The following is a 22,425-nucleotide window of genomic DNA, read 5'->3' as shown; positions in this document are numbered from 1 at the left end:
TAATAAACAAAATCCACAGATTGTCATTAAAGTCAATTAATTTTTTGGGGGGGTGGGGGGTTAGAATTAAATTTGCTGCTGAGCCTCAGCCCACACAGCACAAAGGGACACTGTTACATATTTGTTTCACAAACATGTTGCGCTTGGAAATGGATCAATTTAGCTGTTTATTGTTAGTTAACTTGAATTCTGAGGCAGAATACGAGTCCCTCCACAGCACAATGCACTCTCAGTGCTTTTTTCCCTTTTTTTTAATTTGTACATTGCACAACAGGAGTTTTGTTGTTTTTGTTTGAGGCATTTTCAATGCCAGTGTTTAGCTAGCTTAACAAACACTGCACATTTGTTTCTTAATTAAGGAAAATGATCACAAGACATTCACTTTCAATGTAAGTCTTCGTTTCTTCTTATTAAAGATGGCAGACGCGGTGTCTTCGTTTACAGTTTTTGGGAAGTCCACAAGCAAATAGTAAAGATCCTCCACCTCCAGTAAGACGTCATCCTGCAGAGAAAAATACATCCAGTGTGCTACTAAGGCTCGCTACAGGTCGATTATGTATTTCTTATGACATCCAGCTACACACTGACACACACTGGATTCTAAAGTGCTTCGTTATAACTGTTCAAGGGAGTGTGTAACCACTAACCTTGGACATGCTCAGCTGGCATTCTGACATGGAACAAACCATTGGCAGCTCCACCGTCAGTTCCACGCTGTCAGGAACTCCTGCTGCATCGGTCTTCACCTCGAGTCGATACTCTGGCTTCTGAGGCTCTACAGAAGTGGCTGAGATGACATGGATCAAATCCTTCTTTATTTTCTCTGCAGGCCTAAAGATAATTTGAGGAGCAGAGTCCTCTTGGTTTTCTGATCGTAGGGAGGAGATGTGCTGCAGGAGGGCAGCTGGTGTCTGACCGGCTGTAAAAAAAAAAAAAAAAAGGACTATGGATTATCAGGAAAATTGTTTTAGGAGGTGAAAGGAGAGTGGGTAAAGAGCATGGGTTCAACATAAAGTGCTTATCAAAGCTTGTCAGGGTTGACAGTCTTATTGCATTACCTGTGTTGGGTTGTTTGGGGGCACTGGACAACTTCTGAAATCCAAGCCGGCAGTGCAACTCATCTGGGCTACTATTTGGGCTACTGTTGACAACTCTGTACTGCTGTGATAACGTCATCCCAAGCTGCTTCTGGGCAAAGCTCAGGGCCAGCATATAGACCTGGTTAATCTCTGCTTTGTTCTCCCTACTTTCCTGCAGCAACACAGGATTTAATGCCACATCCAGCACAGTATACCAGCCTGTAAAGGAAAAAGTATGACTTTCTTGCTTGTGTCATGTAATACAAATGGCAGGTCTGCAGCTTGACACACACCTTGATCTTCATTTGTGCCTGTTTCCAGTTTTCCAGTGTACACTGGTAAAGGCCTGCTGGGATCCTGAGGCGCAGGCACACGTTTCCAGCCGCATATGTTGATGTACAGCAGGCCTTTCTTTGGTTTCTGTCACAGAAACACAGTGCTGTCAAAAGGATCTGTCAAAACAAATTCAATTTCAAAGTTCTAAGTGGATAAAAGTCTAGCATCTTTGCAGAGTGAAGAAAAAGCCTGTGTTTCTCGTGCAGCCTGTGTATTTTAGGATATATAAAGCAAGCACAGCTTACAGCTCCTCAGCAGAAATATTTTTAGGTTATTACTTTACTCTTGGTTGGATAAAAACAAGAAATTTGATGACAAAGCTTTCACAGCTTGTAATGGACTACACTAATTAATAGGACTAGAAGTTATAATCCCTATCAGTATAACACAGACCTGAGTGGGTTGGAGAAGTCCTCTAGATGGGGTGTTTGCTGCTGACCATGTGGGTATGTATCTGTCAGTGCGACACATCATCAGCTTTGTACCCCAGCTTCATAGTGCATTTCCGTAATTTCTCACAAGATTCCCTCCGCCAAAGCAGACCCACCACAGGGTGATCAGACCTGGGTGTATTTCACATGGCACCCACCAGTAATTTGGCAGGCCACACGGTCTCCTTCTGCTTCAGCCAGCCCCTGTGACTACTTTCTTTTGACAAGAGTGGCAAGCTTTTTGATTAACTTGTACTAGGCTTCCCTTCCTAATGCCTACTTCCTTCGTCAGTCTTACTGTGGAGCTGGCTGCAAAGCCCCTACAGGCCACTTACACTGAATGGACTTCCACTTTCCAGCCTTGGTCCTCTTCCTCAGCTTGCTCATGCTTTTTTCTTGTCATATGCCTTATTGATTGCATCCTCCCAAGGGACGATCAGTTCTACAGTGAAGACAGACTGGCAGGAACTGGACCAGAGAACCAGAGCTGGGTCCAGGTTGATTTCAAGTGTAAAGGTATTTCAGAAAGACGGGGTTGACATGCTATTTCTCACCTTCCCAGATGAAGGTTGTTTGTTGCAGAAAGGTGGCTTTAACTTCTAATGAGCTGCAGTTAGTCTATACTCTCCTGACTAATAGCTACCGACAAGTTAGTTGGTTATGTCACCAAGTATATCCTCCATGTGTTAGACTGCTTTTGCAGCCCACCAGGATGTGTTTGAGGGTTGCAAACAAGTAACAGACTGCTGGAGTGAGCAGTACATCATATGTGGGCTGTTTTGTTTTCATATTCCATAGCTCACTACATTTGATTGTTCTTCCTTTTTATTCCTTCCCGCATCATTCAGCGGCCTTGCTGAAGTTAGGGGACTGCTGTTGCACATCTAGTTGATTCCTGGCAGTCCCCCTCCTCCATCAGATGCCTGCATTACTTGGGTGAGCCTTTTGCAGAGTAGGTGCTGTTCCCAATCCAAATTCTCCTGTAATGTAATTTCTTGTACCAATGACAGGACCTGGGACACTGAATCTTTTTTTTTTTTTTGATGATGGGTACTGAGCTGTATCCTACCTACCTACATTTTCTGATATGACAGTTAACTTTCCCTAATTTATGTTTGAATTTAGAGTATTAATTTATGATTGGAGGAATAAAGGTGGGCTTCCTTTCTAGCTGAACCAAAGAATGTGATGAGCAACACCTGTATGGACCACAGTATGGACTGGGGCCTACACGAATGAAACTCACCAGTATTTCAGTGCAGAGGCAGGAGTCCAGCTCGGGCGGCGCTCTGAATTCAGCTCCTTCCTTTATCTGTTTCTCTATAAGCGTACGGTAGGCTGCAGGGTCATTTTCAGAGAGATCATCCAGCATGGACCACAGTTTGCTCATCTGCTGCAAAACATCCTCTGTACTGCCAGTGGAGCACATGTTAAGGTAACTGTCGTACTTTTATTACCTAGCTAACTCTAGCTAGTTGGCAGAAAAAGTTTGTGCGTCAGAAAACCAGCCGGTCAGCAGTGTTATAGAGGAGCATGTGTTATAGAAACACCTTAAATAGCCGACAAATATGGAGCAGTATCACACAAATATTAATTTAAAAAAAAAACCCTCAACTAATTACGTTCTGTAGCTCATTAGTTGTAATCGCTAACACTAGTTAGGCCAATGTTGTCAGTTGCCATAGAAACATAACACTGTTGCCACCAGGCGGTGAGATGCGGAACTGCGGCTCAGAAACCACACATGACAATAAGAAGCATAATTTATTTTCAATACATGAAAAACATAACGTAAAAATGCATGTTGATGTTTTCAGTCTGTCTTTATGTGTACATTATATAACTGACATGTAAAATAAAAAGTATCATGTATAACTGTAGTTTTCTAACGTTTCCACCAGTTTCATCAGAAGCTTCCTTCTTTTTGTTGTATTTCATGAGCCCTCCTCAGTAATTCTGCAAAAAAAAAAAGGAAAGAATTAATATTAGAAATCGCTGTTCTGTTTTACAGTTTCCATCTCAATCCGGCTGAAAATACAAAAAGAAAGAAATTCAAATAGCGGCATGGATGAATCTAATTAGCGCTTTCTGCAGTGTAGTGATATAAGAATTTATTGTAACATTTTAGATAAGTAAAAGTATTATCCCTGTAAAAAAAGAAAAAATTCCATGATATGTAAATATCCTCAGTTCAAAGAGCTGTTACTAGCAGGGTACTTCTACAAAAACAAATGACCTATTTCACAGGCTTGCTTTGATGCATTTCTTTCTACATAATGTTTTAAAACTGGCAAAAGTGGAGCTAACTTTTTAATATATAATATATTAGGGGTGCAACAATACACAAAATTCACGGTTCGGTTTGATACTTTGGTGTCACGGTTTGATATTTTTTCGATACAAAAAAATGTTCATGCCTTTTTAATTTGTCATTTATTAAATTTTCACGGCACATTCCGCCCCACATCTCTGTGCGTTCATCATTTGTTTGAAGCCAGCTCACCTCCTGCAACTACTTTTCCGAGAATACGTGCTTCTTTTGCGGTTCGAACTCCTTCTGACATTTCTTTGGAGGTGGAGGAACATCACAGTAATTGCTTAAAGGAGCTTGCTTCTTCGACATCTTTAAGAGTTCTAAACAAATGTCTGTCCTCCTCCTGAAAATCTTATGTATGCAAACGCGTTGCAACTTCTTATCTTGTGCCCGTTTTTTATTTCGACAGCGAATACGCACCTGCGGACCACTTATGTGCAGCCCTGGTTATTTTGCTTGTCATATTGCAGCCACAGAAATTCTTTTGTCCATGAAACCATAAAGCTGCACTTTCTTTTTGCCTCATAGTCTGATTTATCATAACTTTTCCGTTTTGTGGTAAGCTTTTCTTTGGCTGTCACTTCTTCACCCTGACCTGTCTTATTTGGCTCAGCAGAACTAAAATATTGTGGCGAGCTCAGACAAGGAGGAGACGGAGGTATCGTTTGGTCTTGCTTCCCGTGAGCTAGCCAGGGAGCACAGCCGTTTATTGACATCTGCAGAAGAACACTGCCGCTAGCTAACTGCTCAGCGCGGCAACAGCACAGCAACAACAACAACAACACACAGGGCGCCCTCTGACCCCGGAAGGACACACCGTCGCAGCGAGAGGGCGTCACCCGTCACTATGGCAACATAAACAAAACACAACTGTACAAACAGAACCCCGAACAGCCCTGACCCGCTACATAGCCCCCACCCAAGGGGTCAGTCGTCCCCGACGACCCCATTACACCACACAAAGTCCTGCAAATGTCCAGGTGCCTTCTTTTGGCGCACCGGCCGGTCACGACCAGCGGGGGAAAAGTCACTCGGGTCAGAACATGGGGTGCCACCATCATCCCACTTCTGACACCAATGTGGCGAGCTCAGACAAGGAGGAGACGGAGGTATCGTTTGGTCTTGCTTCCCGTGAGCTAGCCAGGGAGCACAGCCGTTTATTGACATCTGCAGAAGAACACTGCCGCTAGCTAACTGCTCAGCGCGGCAACAGCACAGCAACAACAACAACACACAGGGCGCCCTCTGACCCCGGAAGGACACACCGTCGCAGCGAGAGGGCGTCACCCGTCACTATGGCAACATAAACAAAACATAACTGTACAAACAGAACCCCGAACAGCCCTGACCAGCTACTTAGCCCCCACCTAAGGGGTCAGTCGTCCCCGACGACCCCATTACACCACACAAAGTCCTGCAAATGTCCAGGTGCCTTCTTATGGCGCACCGGCCGGTCACGACCGGCGGGGGAAAAGTCACTCGGGTCAGAACATGGGGTGCCACCATCATCCCACTTCTGACACCAATGTGGCGAGCTCAGACAAGGAGGAGACGGAGGTATCGTTTGGTCTTGCTTCCCGTGAGCTAGCCAGGGAGCACAGCCGTTTATTGACATCTGCAGAAGAACACTGCCGCTAGCTAACTGCTCAGCGCGGCAACAGCACAACAACAACAACACCACACAGGGCGCCCTCTGACCCCGGAAGGACACACCGTCGCAGCGAGAGGGCGTCACCCGTCACTATGGCAACATAAACAAAACACAACTGTACAAACAGAACCCCGAACAGCCCTGACCCGCTACATAGCCCCCACCCAAGGGGTCAGTCGTCCCCGACGACCCCATTACCCCACACAAAGTCCTGCAAATGTCCAGGTGCCTTCTTTTGGCGCACCGGCCGGTCACGACCGGCGGGGGAAAAGTCACTCGGGTCAGAACATGGGGTGCCACTATCATCCCACTTCTGACACCAATGTGGCGAGCTCAGACAAGGAGGAGACGGAGGTATCGTTTGGTCTTGCTTCCCGTGAGCTAGCCAGGGAGCACAGCCGTTTATTGACATCTGCAGAAGAACACTGCCGCTAGCTAACTGCTCAGCGCGGCAACAGCACAGCAACAACAACACACAGGGCGCCCTCTGACCCCGGAAGGACACACCGTCGCAGCGAGAGGGCGTCACCCGTCACTATGGCAACATAAACAAAACATAACTGTACAAACAGAACCCCGAACAGCCATGACCCACTACAATATATATCCTGCTGCTTTTACACACGCACTCACATAACGCTCAGCGATTCTCTGCGCGATCAACCTCTCACATGTTTAAGCTTGCTGCTGGAGATTTCACTTGTCATGTTTGCATAGTAAGCTAACGATTGATAAGACAATGTCAGAGGAATTGGTGCACAAATTATCATCACTCACCAATCAGTGCTGTCGCTCTCTATACATAGTTTGCGCAATTGCAAAGTGAAAGCAAAAAACAAGCGCAAATTCAAATGCGATTTCAATATGTCACATATTGGCAGTGGCTCACCGATGCCAATGACATAATTACCCAGCTACATTTCCGAAAGAATGCAAAAGCATTGACATATTTTTCCTTCCTATGATAGCCCGAGACGGGCAGGGCAGATAGATTTTGGTAGCACGACTGGAAAAATCGCTAGCCCCAGGACATTAGGCAGGCGATTTTGCGAGCCCTGTATCTTATTGAGGAATCACTCATCTTTGGAAAAGAGTTTATTACAGAGAAATGGCTCTTTCCAAAATAAAAGCTATACTATACGCTTCTTCTGGGCTATATTCTCAGCAGCATATTAAACATATCAGGTCCCCATAAGGAGAATCATGTGCTAACGGCTGTCTAAATGACTCGGGTAAAGTTTGTAGCATGCGTGCTTGTTGTTTTTGTCTGCTTCCACTTGTCTTTGCACTAGGATGATGTCGGTGTAAATGTGCAGTCATATTTGTTGTGTTCCCACTAGTGCTGTCAGCGTAAATCTCGTTGAAATGACATTAACGCCACAACACGGCAAATCTCCGTTAACGAGCTACTGGCCCACATGGGGCTGGACGGCCAACAACAGCGCTAACACACTAGCTCCCACCCATGTAATTGAACATTGCGTGGTACATCCAACATACTGTTTTACTTTAGTCCATGAGGCGCTTACCTTCAGGGTCATACGTCACATCTGGCCAGATCTGAATGAGGGTGGGGGAGGTTCAAATTGCCATGTTGCAAGGAGAGCTTAACTTCTGTCTCGCTAGCTTGCCCTGCGCTCAGTGAATCTGCGTTCGACTACTCCGCCTAGGCTGCACTGTCGAGCGCAGATCCACTGAGCGCTCAACACAGACAGCATAGTCAGAAGGAAAGTTGATAAAATAAATCAAAGCACTGTATCGAACACACACACACACACACACACACACACACACACATATATATATATATATATATATATATATATATATATATATATATATTCTTTTGAGATCAATAAAGAAGTATCGAATGATACTAAACCTCTGTGCTGTCCTGTAAATAGTTAGTTATTCTCCACTGTAGAATTTAAAAATGCTGTTTACCTCTATCATCTCGTAGATCCAGCCCAAGAATTTGGCCACTTTGGTGTAAACTCCAGGATGATTGGGCTCAGCACAGCCTGTTCCCCAGCTGACGACTCCCACCAGCCTCCATACACTGTCATCCTGGCAAACCAGAGGGCCCCCACTGTCCCCCTGGAGAGGTAGACCCAAACACTGTTCACTGCATCTACTCATAAAAGAGAAGCTAAATCTAGTGGTCAAAACAAGCCTCTGACCTGACATGCGTCCACTTTTCCTTCTGTGTAGCCGGCACATAGCATCCGTGCTGTGATCTCTCCATTGTACATGCAGGAGCTGTTGCATTTCTTTGTGCTTATTATTGGGACTGGAGCCTCTTTCAGGGTGTCGGGTGAATGAACTACGGGTGAAAGTTTCAATTTAGGACTGCTCCACTAATACACTTGGCTCACTCTGTCACCATCTGAGTATGGATTAGATTTGTAGCAGAGATGCATTTGTTTAAGAGCAGAGCAGTGTAGTAACATCTTACCCCCGTCGGGTTGTGTGTATCCCCATCCAGAAATCCAGCATTGTGTTCCTCCTGGAAGGTCATAGTCGTACTGAGGCAGGCAGATGGGCCTGATTGTGTCTAGTCAAAAGGAGGAATTTTGCCTCTTAATACATTTAAATAGTTACAAGAGACATTAAGTTGTACTGCGAATATGGTTGGATTCATAAGTCATGTTAAGGAGTGTTATAAAACCACCCTTCACTGAGACGTGTTTTACCACGTTTAGACTTCAGTGTTTATCACAAGAAAGCTGTTTTCTCTTTAGTCTCTACGCTCATATCAAATCACAGCTGAAAAACAAGGAAGCTTTTATGATAGAGAAGCCAACTGTGGTCCTGTATACAACATAAAGAAAGTTGTCTCCCACTGAGATCAGAGCAAACAAAAAGGTAGCAGCCATACAAACTCACAGAATAACTTAAATATAACCGAATCTACATAAAATGCATCGTGTACAAAAATAGCCCTGCGTCTCTCTCATTGGATTCTATATGATGGCCTGATTTTTTTGTTTTTGTTTGTTTTTTTACACTGTACAGTATTTGCATATTTATGTATTCTGTCCTTTGGAAGCTACATCTGTAATTCGGTTCATTTTTATTTATGTCAATTCAAAACAAGTCATTTCAAGGCTCCTTATGTTGTAAGGTAAAGAAGAAACAAAATGACAAAGACAGACCTAAAGATCCCTCATCTGGAGGCAGTGCTTTAATTGTTGCTGAGACCATAAGCTTATGTCTGAACAGCTGATTCTGTGAGATGTTAAAGATATTGGGATGCTTTTCATTTGAAGTGTATATCACTAGCAATACCACTTATATTGTTTATGATAAATTGTTATTAGCATATAAAAAGGTAAACTGAAGCCAAAGTACTTTTTTTTTTTTGTGTGTGTGTGTGTGTGGTTTTTTTTGTTTGTTTTTTTTTTAAAGAGTGCTGCGATGAGACTGACCTGAGAAATTGAACGGGGTCCGCAGCTTCATCAGTGCTATGTCGCTGTCGTGGGTCCTGTGGTTGTAGTTCTTGTTGTAGATGATCTTCTCCACCGCGTATCCTGCATGCTGAGCTGTTTTAGCAGAGCTGCGAGTCACAATGCCAGCATAGACCACCCAGCTGGATATCTGAGGTAGCCTGTAGCTGACATTTGGGAAAAGAAAAGAGAGAGTAGATCCTGATACTGCTACACCGGTACAGCTGTTAATGACTGATTTTTATCCTTCATCGTGGCTCCAACCTCTGACCTTTAGTACTTGTCAGGTCAGCAGTCTTACTTGTGTACACAGTGGGCAGCTGTGACTACCCATTGACTGGTGATGATGGAGCCTCCGCAGGTGTGACGGTTGCTGTAGTAAAGGCTGACCTGCCAGGGCCACCTGCCCAGCGTGGCCTCCACGCCCCCGATTATCCTGGGTAGCTTTGCTCGTGTGCCACACTCTAGAGATCCATTCATCAAAATGAAACGGAATTGGGTTGGTCAGAAAGAGCAGCAGCAGACGCCATCATTCATCCTGCTCCCATATAAAGCTTTTGTACAAAAACACTACTGGCCTTTGTGCGAGGCGCAAACTCAAATTAAAAGTTAAGTTTAATTTGCTCACCAAAACACTGCAAAGCGATAACCTTCCCTGTGATACAACTCCTCCTAAATGAAAATAAATTGGGTAACTAATGATGCATAATTAATGTATTAGCGGACGCAATTTTCCCTGCACCATTATGAGTGTGATGTCCTCTGACAGATTGCCTTACCTGAACTGCCACATATTTTCCAGGCTGCTCTTTTGTTCTGAGGTAATTTGTATGAAGCCGTCAGTGTAGTTTGGCCCGATATCAGTAAGGTTCACTCCTTTATGCTTGGTCAGTCTGGTAAGGGAACATTTGAAAAATGGGTGGGAGTGAGTATTGCGATAATTTAGTCTCATGAGGTGTGAAGCAAGATTGTAAATGAGGTATTAATAGATCATAAATAAGGCGAGCCTTCAACCTAAAATTAAACCAAGTTAGAGAATGGGCTCTCAGCTTTTTTAAATGGTGCTATAAAGAAGCAGCATGTGATCCTCGCAGACTGCGGAAAAGCATCACCTCAGATAACCCAGCTGTCTGCAGACCAGTGTTCCCAGCGAAGAGTTCCACCTCTCATAGCACACTGGAAGCCAGGTGGGCAGCTTCCCCAGCTGGATCTCCAGGAGGGAGTTCTCGGGACTGATTCTGTAAAACACTGAACCTGATTGATTGAAAATCCCTCCAGAGACAAGCTCTCAGTCAACGTTTATGATCAAGCCCCTTCTATGAGTGGGAAATGATTAGGGAAAACACAAGTATCTATGCTAATGTAGTCAGTAGAAACAGATTATTATGTGTGATGTTTTCATGTCGGTCAATGGGCATCTCTCAGGAGTGAAGAGAAGACAACAAGTAGCAGCTGCTGAATTTTAATTTTTGTTTCTATTCAATTAAGAAACACTTCAGAGGTGACCCATGACCTGATATAATGAAGCACATACAATAAGCTAAGCAGCCACACATTAACGTGCTGCATTATAATTCATAAAACAGTGAAAGAAACGCTACCACGAGGGAGTACACACAGACCTTTCCGCGAGTCAGATACGGAAATATCCTCCGTCACATTGCAGAAGGATGTCTCCTTTGTGTCCCCGAGCCCCACTGGACTTTGGGAGGACGATGGCCTCAGCAAAAGTTTGACTAAAAGTGGATTAAAAGAGATAATCTTTTAATCAGGCTGCAAAATGGGCAGCAAAACATTGTTGATTTTTCCTAATATTACCAGATTATCTGAATGAGAACCCAAAACAGACCAGCGTCTGGGACAGCATTAAAATGTCATTAAATATTGTTCATTTCTATCTGCAAATCCAGCTAATTAGAAAACAGCTAATTTAAAAAAAATGATTCATTTTTTCAAAATGCATTTTCTCTATCTTAACTTGAATGTTGTCGCATGTTTCCATCAAATTTGAGAGACTTCAATGCAGTGAATAAAAAATCTAAATTGGGGCAGCTGAGCCCAACATTGCCCTGATTTTTAGCTGGTGATTATAGTAAGGCTCCAAAAACACAAACCATTTAATGAATTATCAATTTTTCATGTTGTCCATTAAAATTGTTTGACATTTTAAAAAAAGTATCAGTTTACTTACACCAGAAGTCTGAATCAGGGAAATATCATTTCAATGCAATGATTTGCCAAACAATAAAAATGTGTGTTTAACTACTAGCTATACAAAGACATATGAAAAGTTTATTATTTCTTAAAACATATTCTCACTTGATTTTAAAAGTTCTGATGAGAGCAACAAAACCCTGGAAAGGTTGTGTAAGACTAGATGAGAAAAAAAAACTTGAGAGGAAGATCTCACAGCTGATTAGTTTAATGAGTAACATGATTGGGGATAAAAGAGCATTCCAGAGAGGCTGACTCTTTCAGAAGAAGAGAGACGGGTTCACAACTCTGTGGGCAAATAGTTCAACAACTTCAGTGTAATGATTCTCAGTCTAAAACTGCAAAGGACTTAAGGAATGAGGTATCTACTGCACATAATATCATTAAAAGATTCAGAGAAGCTAAATAAATGTATGGAAAAGGGTTAAACAAAAACAATCTTGAGTTGCTTGAACTGCATTAAAAGCGGGTTAAAATAAAAATCAGTGAATGGACTCAGTAACACTCGGGTATCTGCAAGTACAAGCTAAAAGATGAAGAAATGCCTCACGATTCTCTGGGCCCGAGCTCATTTGAGATGGACTGAGGCAAATTCTGTGGAAAACTCTTTTGTAGTCTGACTAATTAAAAATCTGAGATTGTTTCTAAAAACCATTTTCCTCTGAGCTAAGGAGGAGAGGGACCAATGCACATCAATGCACAGCTAAAATGCCAGCATCTGTAATGGTATGGGGATCCATTATTGCTGCATGCAGAGAAGAGGTTTTAGAGTAGCATATGCTGTCATGCAGCATAACAATGCAACAATGTGGTTTTCAGGTCAGATTTATGGGTGTTTCAGCAAGACAATGCCAACCCACATTGTACACATATTATAACCTCATGGTTCTGTGATATGAGTGCAGACATGTCAGCCAATTAAATCACTTAGGAAAAGCATTTAGGTACCGGGACTAAAGCTATTGGTCTCCTTGGTGTTGTTAACACAAAAAAAAAATGATGCAGCCTTCTGAAACATGCTGGCACGTACTAATTTAAACTGCAGCATTCCAACTAATGATGTCTCCGGGAAGTTTTCAAAACTTTGACAAGCAGCTCCTGCTGTATATGTATCAAGAAAATAATTGAACCTTTTAAATGCTAATATTCAATAAGCTCTGTCTAAATTTACATTGACCTTAAGATTCACAGGCGTTTAAGTATCTCAAACTGGGCCGTTTGCGCATTCATTTCCACTTCCTGTTTCTTACTGAGCTCATTTAGAGATTCTTTCACAGACACAATGACTCACCTAGAAACCAGACACCTACAACCAATCCTCCGAGAAGTCCGACTGCGCACACCGCTGCCAGCAGCCTCACCAGCCTGTGAGCTAAAGCAACAGTTAATACTGGAGTTAATGCTTGTTGAGCTCCGATGGGAGCCGAGAGAAACTGTTAAATGTCAGCCATTAGATATTGCACACAGATGCACAGCACAGAGACAGTTAGATTTATTAAACACTAAATCTACAGGCTAGGCTTTCACAAGAAAGCGCTGCTGTACATCTTGGCACTGCATTGCAGATGTTGTGCAACAGTACAAAGTCTCATTATTCCATTTAAAGCAACGTGTTAGTGTTGTTGTTTTTTTCTTTTTTGCACAAATGGAGCAAGATTGTTATTGAAGTCTGATGTCTGATGCCCATCGGGCGGTGCACTGCTGGAGCTTACCTTGAGTAGTAGACTGAAATCCTTTTAACCAGCCTTGCACTCCTTTGGCCCCTGCAACTCCCGCTGTTTTCTCAGAGTGAAAGGGATGACTGACAGCCACTGGGTTTTCAATCACTGATAATGTGTCTCCATCAAGACTCTGCAAGAACCCCAGTGGACATGTCAGACCTCAACTTCCATTCTATTCTTGTTTCATAAAGTTTTGCTAAGTTTGCTTACTCAGGACAAAAACTGTGTTCTGACCATTCGCTCATCAGCAAGAGTCTGCCTGTCACGCTCTGTCAGGTTTAATTAAGAGGACAGGTGTTTTTTTTTAACACCGACCGGTCCAGATGTATGGAGTCAGATTTGTACAGGTGTGTGTCACCTTTCTTCCTGGGTGATTAAAGTATAATGAGCTCGTTCAAGTTATTTTTCTATGCATTGGACTACACTTAATAATATGAGGCTGTGTTTTCTGTTTGTATTTTAGGAGATTTTCTTTTATTACTTTGATGTCTGAGCGTCTGTTTGTGATTGTGGAAGTAGCATCTGCTTCTAAAAGCAACATATTGAGAGCACTGCAGTAATTATAATAAAGCTCTCCATAAATGTGAGATGCAGACTTGGAATTATACAATTACAGCACGCAGTCAGTCTAAATAAATCCCATACCATCTGCTGTCATGTAACACTGTGGTGTTTGACGCAAGCTAAACATGTGATTTTGGATATGTAGTTTTTGTAGTCCAGGACTGGGGGCGGTTTCAGAAATATAGATTTAGGTAAACCTGTGCTGTGCAAAGAAGCGTTGTCTATTTTAAGCATGACTGTGGCACAGTGAATTCTGGTTAAATTAAAACTTTTATCGAGCAACGATCAGCTCCGTTTACCCCCGGCAGAAAATGTTTGGATCAAACAGACGTTTTACCACTGATGCCCCTGATTGATACCGTTGGGCTTATGTTTACCTGGGGCTAAGGTGTCATTTCAGTTAGACTAATCTATGAGTAAACAAGACTGGTTTCAGAAAGTATCTTTGTGAGAAATTTCACACGGCATTAGGTCAACAGACACATTATTTCGAAAGAGAGGAAGCATTAGAAGGGGACAAACTGCTGTTTGAGTAGTTTGAAGAGAAGGGTCTAGGTGTAAGGAGGAGGTAACAGTTATGTTGTTGTCAGGCATGCATACATTAGACGTACGTTAGGAAAGGTGTAGTGAATGTCGAGTTCCCCTTTTCTTACCATGTTTTCCTTGCATACGGTCCTGAAGAAGAGTCAGCAGTGTCCGTGCTCATCTGTAGGCCTGCGCTCGTGGTGCAAAGGTCTGTCCCGCTCGCAGTCGATGCACCATTTGCCATTTAACAGAATGCAACTCTGGATTTTCCCTTCACAAAGAGACAATGAGGTCAGCAGCGGTGGCACAGAATGAAGCTGTTGTTTGTCCGGGGGAGGTGGGGGTCGTGGGGCCTGTGGAAGCAAGCTGAAACGGGCCTTTGTAGGAGGGGAGCATCTCCAGCGAGATGCGAGGTAACACTTTTCACCTGTGCCAAAAGATTGTCTATTTTCACCCGAGACACGTTATTACCTGGCAGTTTGTAGGTTCTGAGAAAAGGTCATTATTGGAGATTGTTGAAAAGTCTCACATCACGTCAATCCGCATGATTTGAAATCCAAAGCTATCATCTCAGCACTCAAGAACAAAATGAAGTCTGTTCTGTCTGCCTGCTGACAGATTAGACTTTCTCTTCTCTCTTCACTTTTTAACTGACACGCCGTCAATTTTTTTTCCTTGTTTTTCTGTATTTTGAACATCTTCTTTGTGTTATTAGGTGATTATAAGTGACCCCAATGACTCGTTTATTCCAAAAATAGATGAAATAATTAACAGCGGAGATGAAGAAGATGTGAACTGTTTGAAGAGGGTGATAAAATATCTCGAACTCTCTCGGAGAGGAGCTCAGAGTCCGCCATTAATTCATTTCCTGAAGAGACATTAAATTCCTATTCCGAGGATACGGTGAATTAGACTTGTGTAGCTAAAAGAGCATTTGATACAGGATTACTTATTTCTGTCATATTGATGGTATGGGATTAGAGTCCAGGTGAAGCGAACGACTGCCAGGAAGAAAATTCCTCCTCGTCTGACTGTCAGGGCCAAATCCAAAAGATGACCCACATCTACTCGGCTCATCTAACAGGTGTCATATGGAATTATTTGGAAATCAAACACAGAGAAATGAGCATAGCGGCAGCACCGTAAATTGCATGTAATGGAACCGCGGCTGAAATTCATATTGGTAGGGCTGTGAGGTTAATAATATTTGATGATATTAGCGTTGAGCTGAATTGTTCTATTGCAGACTCAAACAAGAGCGAGGAGAGCGTAGCTGCTGTTTGGTCATTTTCACAGGGATTTCATGTCTCCCTCTTCTGGTGAAATTTGTTTTCTCAGACAGCCGAGTAAACAGTGATTTATATAGCTGCCATTCACTTGTGAGAAACTGTTTGCGAAGATGAATGAAGCCATTTTCAGTCAGGGATATGCACCTGCATTTGTTTATGTGTTTTGTTTTCTTGCATGCATCCTCCTTTTTGTTTTTTTTTTGCTTCTTCTGGTGCTACAATATGCAGTCTATGAATTAGCTACAGTACGAAAATGGCTTCTGCTTTCATATTTTGCAGAAATTTTCCACGTGTTTTATGGTTTTCTTTATACTGTCTTCTAACCTAATATAACAATATAACATATCATTTAATAGAAGTTTTCCATTGTTCTGTTTTTCCATGTTTGAAAGTAATAGACACATAGAGTTTATTTAATCCCAAAGTGGGGAAATTCACTTGTTACAGGAGCTCAAGGGATGGGAAGAAAAGTGAATTAGAGCGATACTGGAAAAATAAAAATAGAAAGAAAAAAATAGATAAATAAGTAAGAAAGATGAGTGTACAAAAAAGCCAGAATACTATGCTGTGTGCATATGGTTACTATATACACCCAGGTAATTATTGTTATTAGTATTATTTGTATATGTACATAAGGTGCAGTGGGAGTGATAATGATACACATGTATTTTAGCTAGTATTTATTCTGTATGGATATTTTTACAGTCTGGCTGCTGTCGGGATGAAGGACCTGCGATAGCGCTCTGTCCTGCACCATGACTGTGACAGTCTGCTGCTGAAGGAGCTGCTCAGGTCTCATGCAGGGGCTGAGAAGTGTTGCCCATAATGGACTTCAGCTTGGCTAACATCCTCCTCTCACCCACCTACTCTAAGTTATAATAATAATAATAATAATAATAATAATAATAATAATAATAATAATAATAATAATAATTTAAAGAACAAGGAAAATGGTCTGGAAATACCTGTACCACTGCTTCCTTGTTTCTTTACTTGTGTGGATCCTGTTAAGAGCACAAAGAGCAAACTGTCAGATTCCAGTTGAGGTGTTGTTTGTAGCTCTGTGTTCTGTTTTTGCTGGTTGTGTCTAATGTATCAGTAGTTGTTAAGAAGGATAAAGCGTTGCCGTTAACTTTGATAATGGCGAAGTCGTTAAGAACATTTGTGAAGCGAACATGCGATCTGATCTGATGCTTGACAGAAATGTTTCAAACCAACCTCCTAATATGCTGAGGGATCATTTTCTTTATCCAGAATCCATTGTTCTGTCACCAGACGCATGCTTTGCCATCAGGATATATTAAGTGGATTTGTAGTTTGTTTGTTTTTTAAGGACTTTATTCCATTTTTTAAATTCTTTTCTTTTAACTGTGAGGTTTTGCTGTTACAGTTGCTTCTGTTATCTCAAATCTCAAAAGATTCTTCTTCTTCTGGCTGCTCCTGTTTTCTGCCTGAATACTACCTTATCCCTTTCATCCTCTTTGTCACACCAACCTGTCCTTCTTCACTTCATCCATGAATCCCATCTTCCTTTTGCATCCATATTTAACATCCTTTACCCAGTATATCCACTATCCCTCCTCTGTTCCTGTCCAAACCATCTCAACCTTTCCTCTAACCTTGTGTTTTTTTTAAACTGCTCCCTCTGATACACTCATTTCTAACCCTGCCCACACTCTCATCAAAAACCCTCTGATCTTCAGCTCTGCCACCTGTCGTCTTGTTAGCACCATTGTCTCCAAACCATACATCTTAGCAGGTCTCGCTACCATCTTGGAAACCTGCCCTTTCACTCTTCTGTCACAAATCACCCCTGACACTCATCTCCACCCACTCCACCCTGCCAGCACTCTCTTCTTCACCTCTCTTATGCGGTTTCTGTTACTTCGGATGGACCTTCACTCCCTCTGCTCGTTCCATCTTTGCCTTTCCACCTACTCCCTCTCATTCACACACATGTATTCTGCCTTGTTTCTACTTACTTTCGTTCTTATTCTCATCGGTGCATACCTCCACCTCTTCGGGCTCTCTTCCACCTGTTCTCTACTCTCACTATAGGTCGCAGTGTCATCTCCAAATGTCATAGTCCACAGAGGCGTCTGCCTGACCTCATCTGTCAACCTGTCCATCACCACTACAAACAAGAAGGGACTCAGAGACGCTCGCTCATGTAATCCCACCACCACCTGGGACTCATCTGTCACTCCAACTGGATTGTCCCAATGTCCCGCACCAACTTCAAATACTGATTTCCACAGTAGTACCACACTTCCTCTCTTGACACCTCATCATATGTTTTTTCTTGATCCACAAAGACAAAATGCAATTCCAAGTTTATCTATTTTTGTTAAACTTTTGCAACAGTTAGTCAAGGCATGATAATAAATGGGACACACGCCTCTGATAAACATCTTTTATTATAAAAATATGATCTCAATCACCAAAAGTTAAAGCTTCAAAGTGATATGAAGCTGAATCGACTTTCCTTTTTAAAACTATTTAAAAAATAATGATAATAACAATAATAATAAACACCATAATGGTTGGATTAATGTCTCAGTTGTCATATAAACAGCTCGAACACCACAAAACTAGATCGATAACGGATCATGACGACCTGGGTAGAACCTGGCTCATGCATCTCTCCATCAGGAATTTAAATTTATTAAGACCCCCTCACCCCCACCAATGCGCCCACAACAATAACAGTAGTCCCAGTGTTGACCACATTCATTCATTTATTCATGTATCACAGTGTGAGGCTCCACTGTGAGGACTCTGGCTGCTGCCCAGTTTGGAGCTGCATCTATCTCTCTGCTCTGCTCTGAAGGGGTGGGGGTTGTCTTTCTGCTCGGTGCACTGAGATTTGATCAGCCCCGCTCTTATCTCAGCCATTAGTATGTGTGCCTCTGTCCAATGTCCAGACCTTGAACATCAGATGCGGTCCCTCGGTCCCCACTCGGAAATCCCAAAGTAGGTTCTAACTGAGCAGAAGAGAGGGATTGGTTTTTTTGTTTTGTTTTTTTTCTTTCAAGGTTTAGGCAGCTTTTGTCTCAACTGCTTTTTACCCCCCCCAAAGTCCAGCCTACCAAGGCATTTAGAAACAAACTGTTTATGTGGGCTGTCAAGAGTGTTGTGCCAATAATGCTTTTGGCTGTGACCCCTCTGCAGAGACAGACATTAAAGGCTGGAGGGCACACAGATCCAGCAAGGGAAGTGTGGAGCTTGTTAAGGACACAATCCAAAATGCAGCAGTGTGTGTGTGTGTGTGTGTGTGTGTGTGTGTGTGTGTGTGTGTGTGTGTGTGTGTGTGTGTGTGTGTGTGTGTGTGTGTGTGTGTGTGCGCGTGCATTAAATACACCTCCACAGATCTGTCAGGCACTTCTTGATTAACACCACCTGCCACATTTCCAATGTGTACCTTTGTGTTTTGTTCTTAAAGTAAGACTTATTTAAAGGAGCAGAGATAAATGAGAAAATTTATATCACTCTATCTGTCAGATAAATGGGAGGCTAAAAATAGGAGACAGTGAGATTGGCTCCACATAAAGACTGGAAACGACGGCGAGAAATTGTAAACCTGGCTTTCTTTCCAAAATCTTCCTCCGTGCATTACAAAAATAGCATGTTTTATCTTTAAAACTTTTGGAAGCAGTATATAAAGCTTTTATAGATGCGGTAATAATCTGGGGAGAAGGTGACAAATTGGTCCAAGTCTCCTTCAACTGGATTAAAATCTGGTGACTGAGAATAACATAGCAGATCATTTACATGGTTTCATGCTCACGTTGAAATTGATAGAAATTTTCATAATAGGATAAAGGTGATCACGCAGAGCAGTGTTGTACTGATTTGGGGTCAGGTTTTTCCTGGGTATCTTAAACATAATTAAGAATCTTGCTATGAGGATGAAATAAAGAAAGACAGAACATGAATGTTGAATCATTGATTGTGTAGAATACTTGGATCTTTACAACATTTTTCATCTACAGTATGCAGAAATGTGTAGCATCGAGGCAGAATGAGAAGAAGGCAAAGAGGAGAAAATTGGGCTATCTGGTAAAATATGCACATTAATTCAGATTTCTCCAATTTTGTAAAAAAAGAAAAAAAGGAGACAGGTTTTCTCATAAGCCTGGAGCTTCATGCAGTTATTCAGCCAGCATTTGAGATGATGGAGCAGTCTTTTTCCACTTGAACAGCAAAGTAGGGTGGAGGAAGCCTCAGCAAAACATGGCAGTCGCAGGGGTAGGATCAGTAAGTGTGCCACATGCATCTGAGAGGGCCTAAAAAACACGGGCCAAAAATCCTCCTCCTGCAGACAGGTCCAAAGCATCGGGCTCTGCGGGGGCATCGGATAAATATATTCAGAAATTACTGAACTGAACCTTAACTCTGCTAAAGCATGCCTGTTGGCTCCGTGCGTCTGCAGTGTCACAGCACAATCACATGTTGCCACTGTAAGCCGCACAGGTAATGAGGCAGCACGAGGTGAGGGCAGGGTTTTGAATCCCCAGTGGCCACACACACACTTACTCTTACTGTCAGCTTTTCGCTCCCTCTGTGCTTCGATAATTGTACTGCTCTACTGGCTGCCAGTGAGCTCTGCCTTCTGTGGAGCAGTAAATCCTCTGAGCTCTGAGCCGTTCCCGCAGCCAAAGCTAGACGTGAACTGTAGTAACACACTGCCCTCTTGTGATAGAGTTGAAGACCTCCATTTAGGATCCACTAAGGATAAGCTTGCAGTTAAATCAACGTAAAAGCTGGATTAATTCTTGTGTAAAGTAATATCCGTATGCAAAGTGATAATAAATGCAGGAAGATTACTTTCTCAGTCCGATTCCTTGGCCTTTCCTGTATATTAAATATATAGGAAGTCACAGCAGGAATGCCACACGCTCCTTTATAAAGCTCCGGTGTCTGTGGCTTTTATAGTTAAATTTCAGATTTGAGGTTTTGTTGTGCAACATATTGTAATTACAGGACAATGCATTTATGACAGGTCTAAGCGTGAGTATGGCCTCATCATGGTATGCAGCATGCAGTCTGTATTGAAAGTGGCAGGATGAATAAATAGCTGTCATGTATGTGTTTGTATCTTGTCTTGTAGAGGCTAATGATAGTGAGAGTGGGTAAAAGCAGAGATGCTCCTCACCAGATGGCGGGTAATGCGGTTTGCTTTAGCTGCCCACCACGCTCACTCTAATTAAACAGAGGAGATTACATTAACACTGCTCCCACTCAATCTGCTCCTCCACTGAGCGTGGCCTCGGACTGACGACGGAGGTGGAGGGGTTAGGGAGGTGATTGTCATTTTTTTTCTTTTTTTCCGAGGCAAACTTGTGCATTTGCTTTTGAAGCTAAATTATTTACCAGGAAATTAAAGTTAGATAAGGTTAGAAAGACCAGATCCACAGAGGGAAAAAATAAGAACATCCACCTGTTACCCATGAGCAAGGCAGTCAGACCACCCCATCTGCTCTTCTGAAATGAAAAACAAAACTACTAACCACTGAATGAATCATAAAGCATATTATAAACATAATACATACATATTTAATAATTGGAATAAAATCATTTTGTCGCTAAATATTTAAATCCAGTCAGTACCTGAATTAATAAAAGAAGAAGTACTAAGAAAATTACACATGGTCGTCAGTTTGATTTACTAATTGAGGTTGTTTGATCGCCCATTGGTGGCTGAACTTTCTGATAATGCACCTGGCTGGCTCTCAACCTTTCAATTTATCAAAAACATGTATTCCAGTATTTTAATAGTACCACTTTAATGTGCATTTTCACACTGAGTCGTTCATAAGTAACTGGACATCCACCTGAAAGTCTAAAAGTTTCTCGTGCTGTTGTTTCTGCATTAATTCATGAACAACAGAGTTTGCATGTGGCACAGAGCTGATTGATGCGGAGCTGTCTGTCAGTTAGGAGCGGTGAACCAAATGACAACGTAAATCAAGCAATTTACCTGAGGTATATCAAAGGTAGCTGGTTTTCCAGCAGCTGGTTTCAGTCAATAAAGCAGGAGTAAGCAGGAAAACTAGGAATTGATAAGTGAGCTGGTAGATGGAGGATAACGAGTCTTGAGGATGTTTTAAAGAAAAAAGAAAAAAAGGAGCCAACACCATCAGAAAAAAACTGTCTCATCCCAACGACGAAACACCCAGCACAAGCTAAACAGCTTATTATGTGCCGTGCAGTGAGGAATCCTCGGACTTATACATAGGACAAACTAAACAGTTACTCCACAAAAACGTGGGACAGCATAGATGATTGTGCAACAGTCGGCTGTACACCTGGACCTAAAGGACAAAAGACATCTTTGGAAGATGGCAATTCAAATTTGGACCAAGAGGACCGATGATTTGACAGACTAAAGAAGAAGGCCATCTATGTCCACTGCGAATAACCATTATTTAACAGAGGTGATGGCTTATGACAGCGGTCCCCAACCTTTTTTGCGCAACGGACCGGTTTATGCCCGACAATATTTACATGGACCGGCCTTTAAGGTGTCGCGGATAAATACAACAAAATAAAACTAGTACTGGTACCGAAAAAAAGAAGATTTATTCATAACACACATGAAAAGACCAAGGAAAACAGAGTAAACGATAAAAACGATAACAAAATAACGCTGAAAACCGATAAAAACCCTGAAAACTATACATTTCACACCTGAGCCTCAACTCTCGCAGCCCGGTACCAAACGACTCACGGACCGGTACCGGTCCGAGGCCCGGGGGTTGGGGACCGCTGGCTTATGATACCTAAAGTACACTGTTGAGTTCCCTTTCCAGGCGCTTCAACCTCCAATAACACCTTGCCTCAGGTGACCTCAAT

At 42.4% G+C, this 22,425-nt stretch overlaps 2 protein-coding genes across 5 annotated transcripts; both read right to left on the bottom strand.

Moving 5' to 3' along the window:
• Window positions 1–154: 154 nt before the first annotated feature.
• On the bottom strand, window positions 155–3,516 carry pih1d2 (PIH1 domain containing 2). Of its 3 annotated transcripts, none has more exons than XM_085243744.1 (5): window positions 3,093–3,516; window positions 1,373–1,531; window positions 1,059–1,251; window positions 648–919; window positions 155–502 (listed from the first exon to the last, which is right to left on the bottom strand). In XM_085243744.1, exons 1-5 carry the CDS (start codon window positions 3,273–3,275, stop codon window positions 368–370), a joined length of 942 nt encoding a protein of 313 aa, XP_085099870.1. In that variant the 5' UTR covers window positions 3,276–3,516; the 3' UTR covers window positions 155–367. The 3 variants fall into 3 exon arrangements, with proteins under 3 accessions (XP_085099870.1, XP_085099868.1, XP_085099871.1); XM_085243742.1 differs by having other exon boundaries at window positions 1,059–1,298; window positions 1,373–1,499; window positions 3,093–3,509; XM_085243745.1 differs by lacking the exon at window positions 3,093–3,516 and adding an exon at window positions 1,809–2,695.
• An 81-nt stretch (window positions 3,517–3,597) lies between these two features.
• tmprss5 (transmembrane serine protease 5) lies at window positions 3,598–14,534 on the bottom strand. Of its 2 annotated transcripts, XM_085243740.1 has the most exons (13): window positions 14,410–14,534; window positions 13,184–13,322; window positions 12,763–12,843; window positions 10,880–10,993; window positions 10,370–10,505; window positions 10,037–10,150; window positions 9,886–9,929; window positions 9,559–9,721; window positions 9,240–9,424; window positions 8,267–8,365; window positions 7,992–8,134; window positions 7,756–7,908; window positions 3,598–3,802 (listed from the first exon to the last, which is right to left on the bottom strand). In XM_085243740.1, exons 1-13 carry the CDS (start codon window positions 14,410–14,412, stop codon window positions 3,794–3,796), a joined length of 1,383 nt encoding a protein of 460 aa, XP_085099866.1. In that variant the 5' UTR covers window positions 14,413–14,534; the 3' UTR covers window positions 3,598–3,793. The 2 variants fall into 2 exon arrangements, with proteins under 2 accessions (XP_085099866.1, XP_085099867.1); XM_085243741.1 differs by lacking the exon at window positions 12,763–12,843.
• Between the last annotated feature and the right edge of the window lie 7,891 nt (window positions 14,535–22,425).

This window comes from Mchenga conophoros, linkage group LG14 (assembly GCF_057382185.1).
Source record: "Mchenga conophoros isolate Kocher_MC1m ecotype Shallow Benthic linkage group LG14, M_conophoros_male_GT1.1, whole genome shotgun sequence".
NCBI lineage: Eukaryota > Metazoa > Chordata > Actinopteri > Cichliformes > Cichlidae > Mchenga > Mchenga conophoros.
Note: the sequence above shows the minus strand (reverse complement) of the source record. Positions and strands in the feature narration are given on the sequence as shown.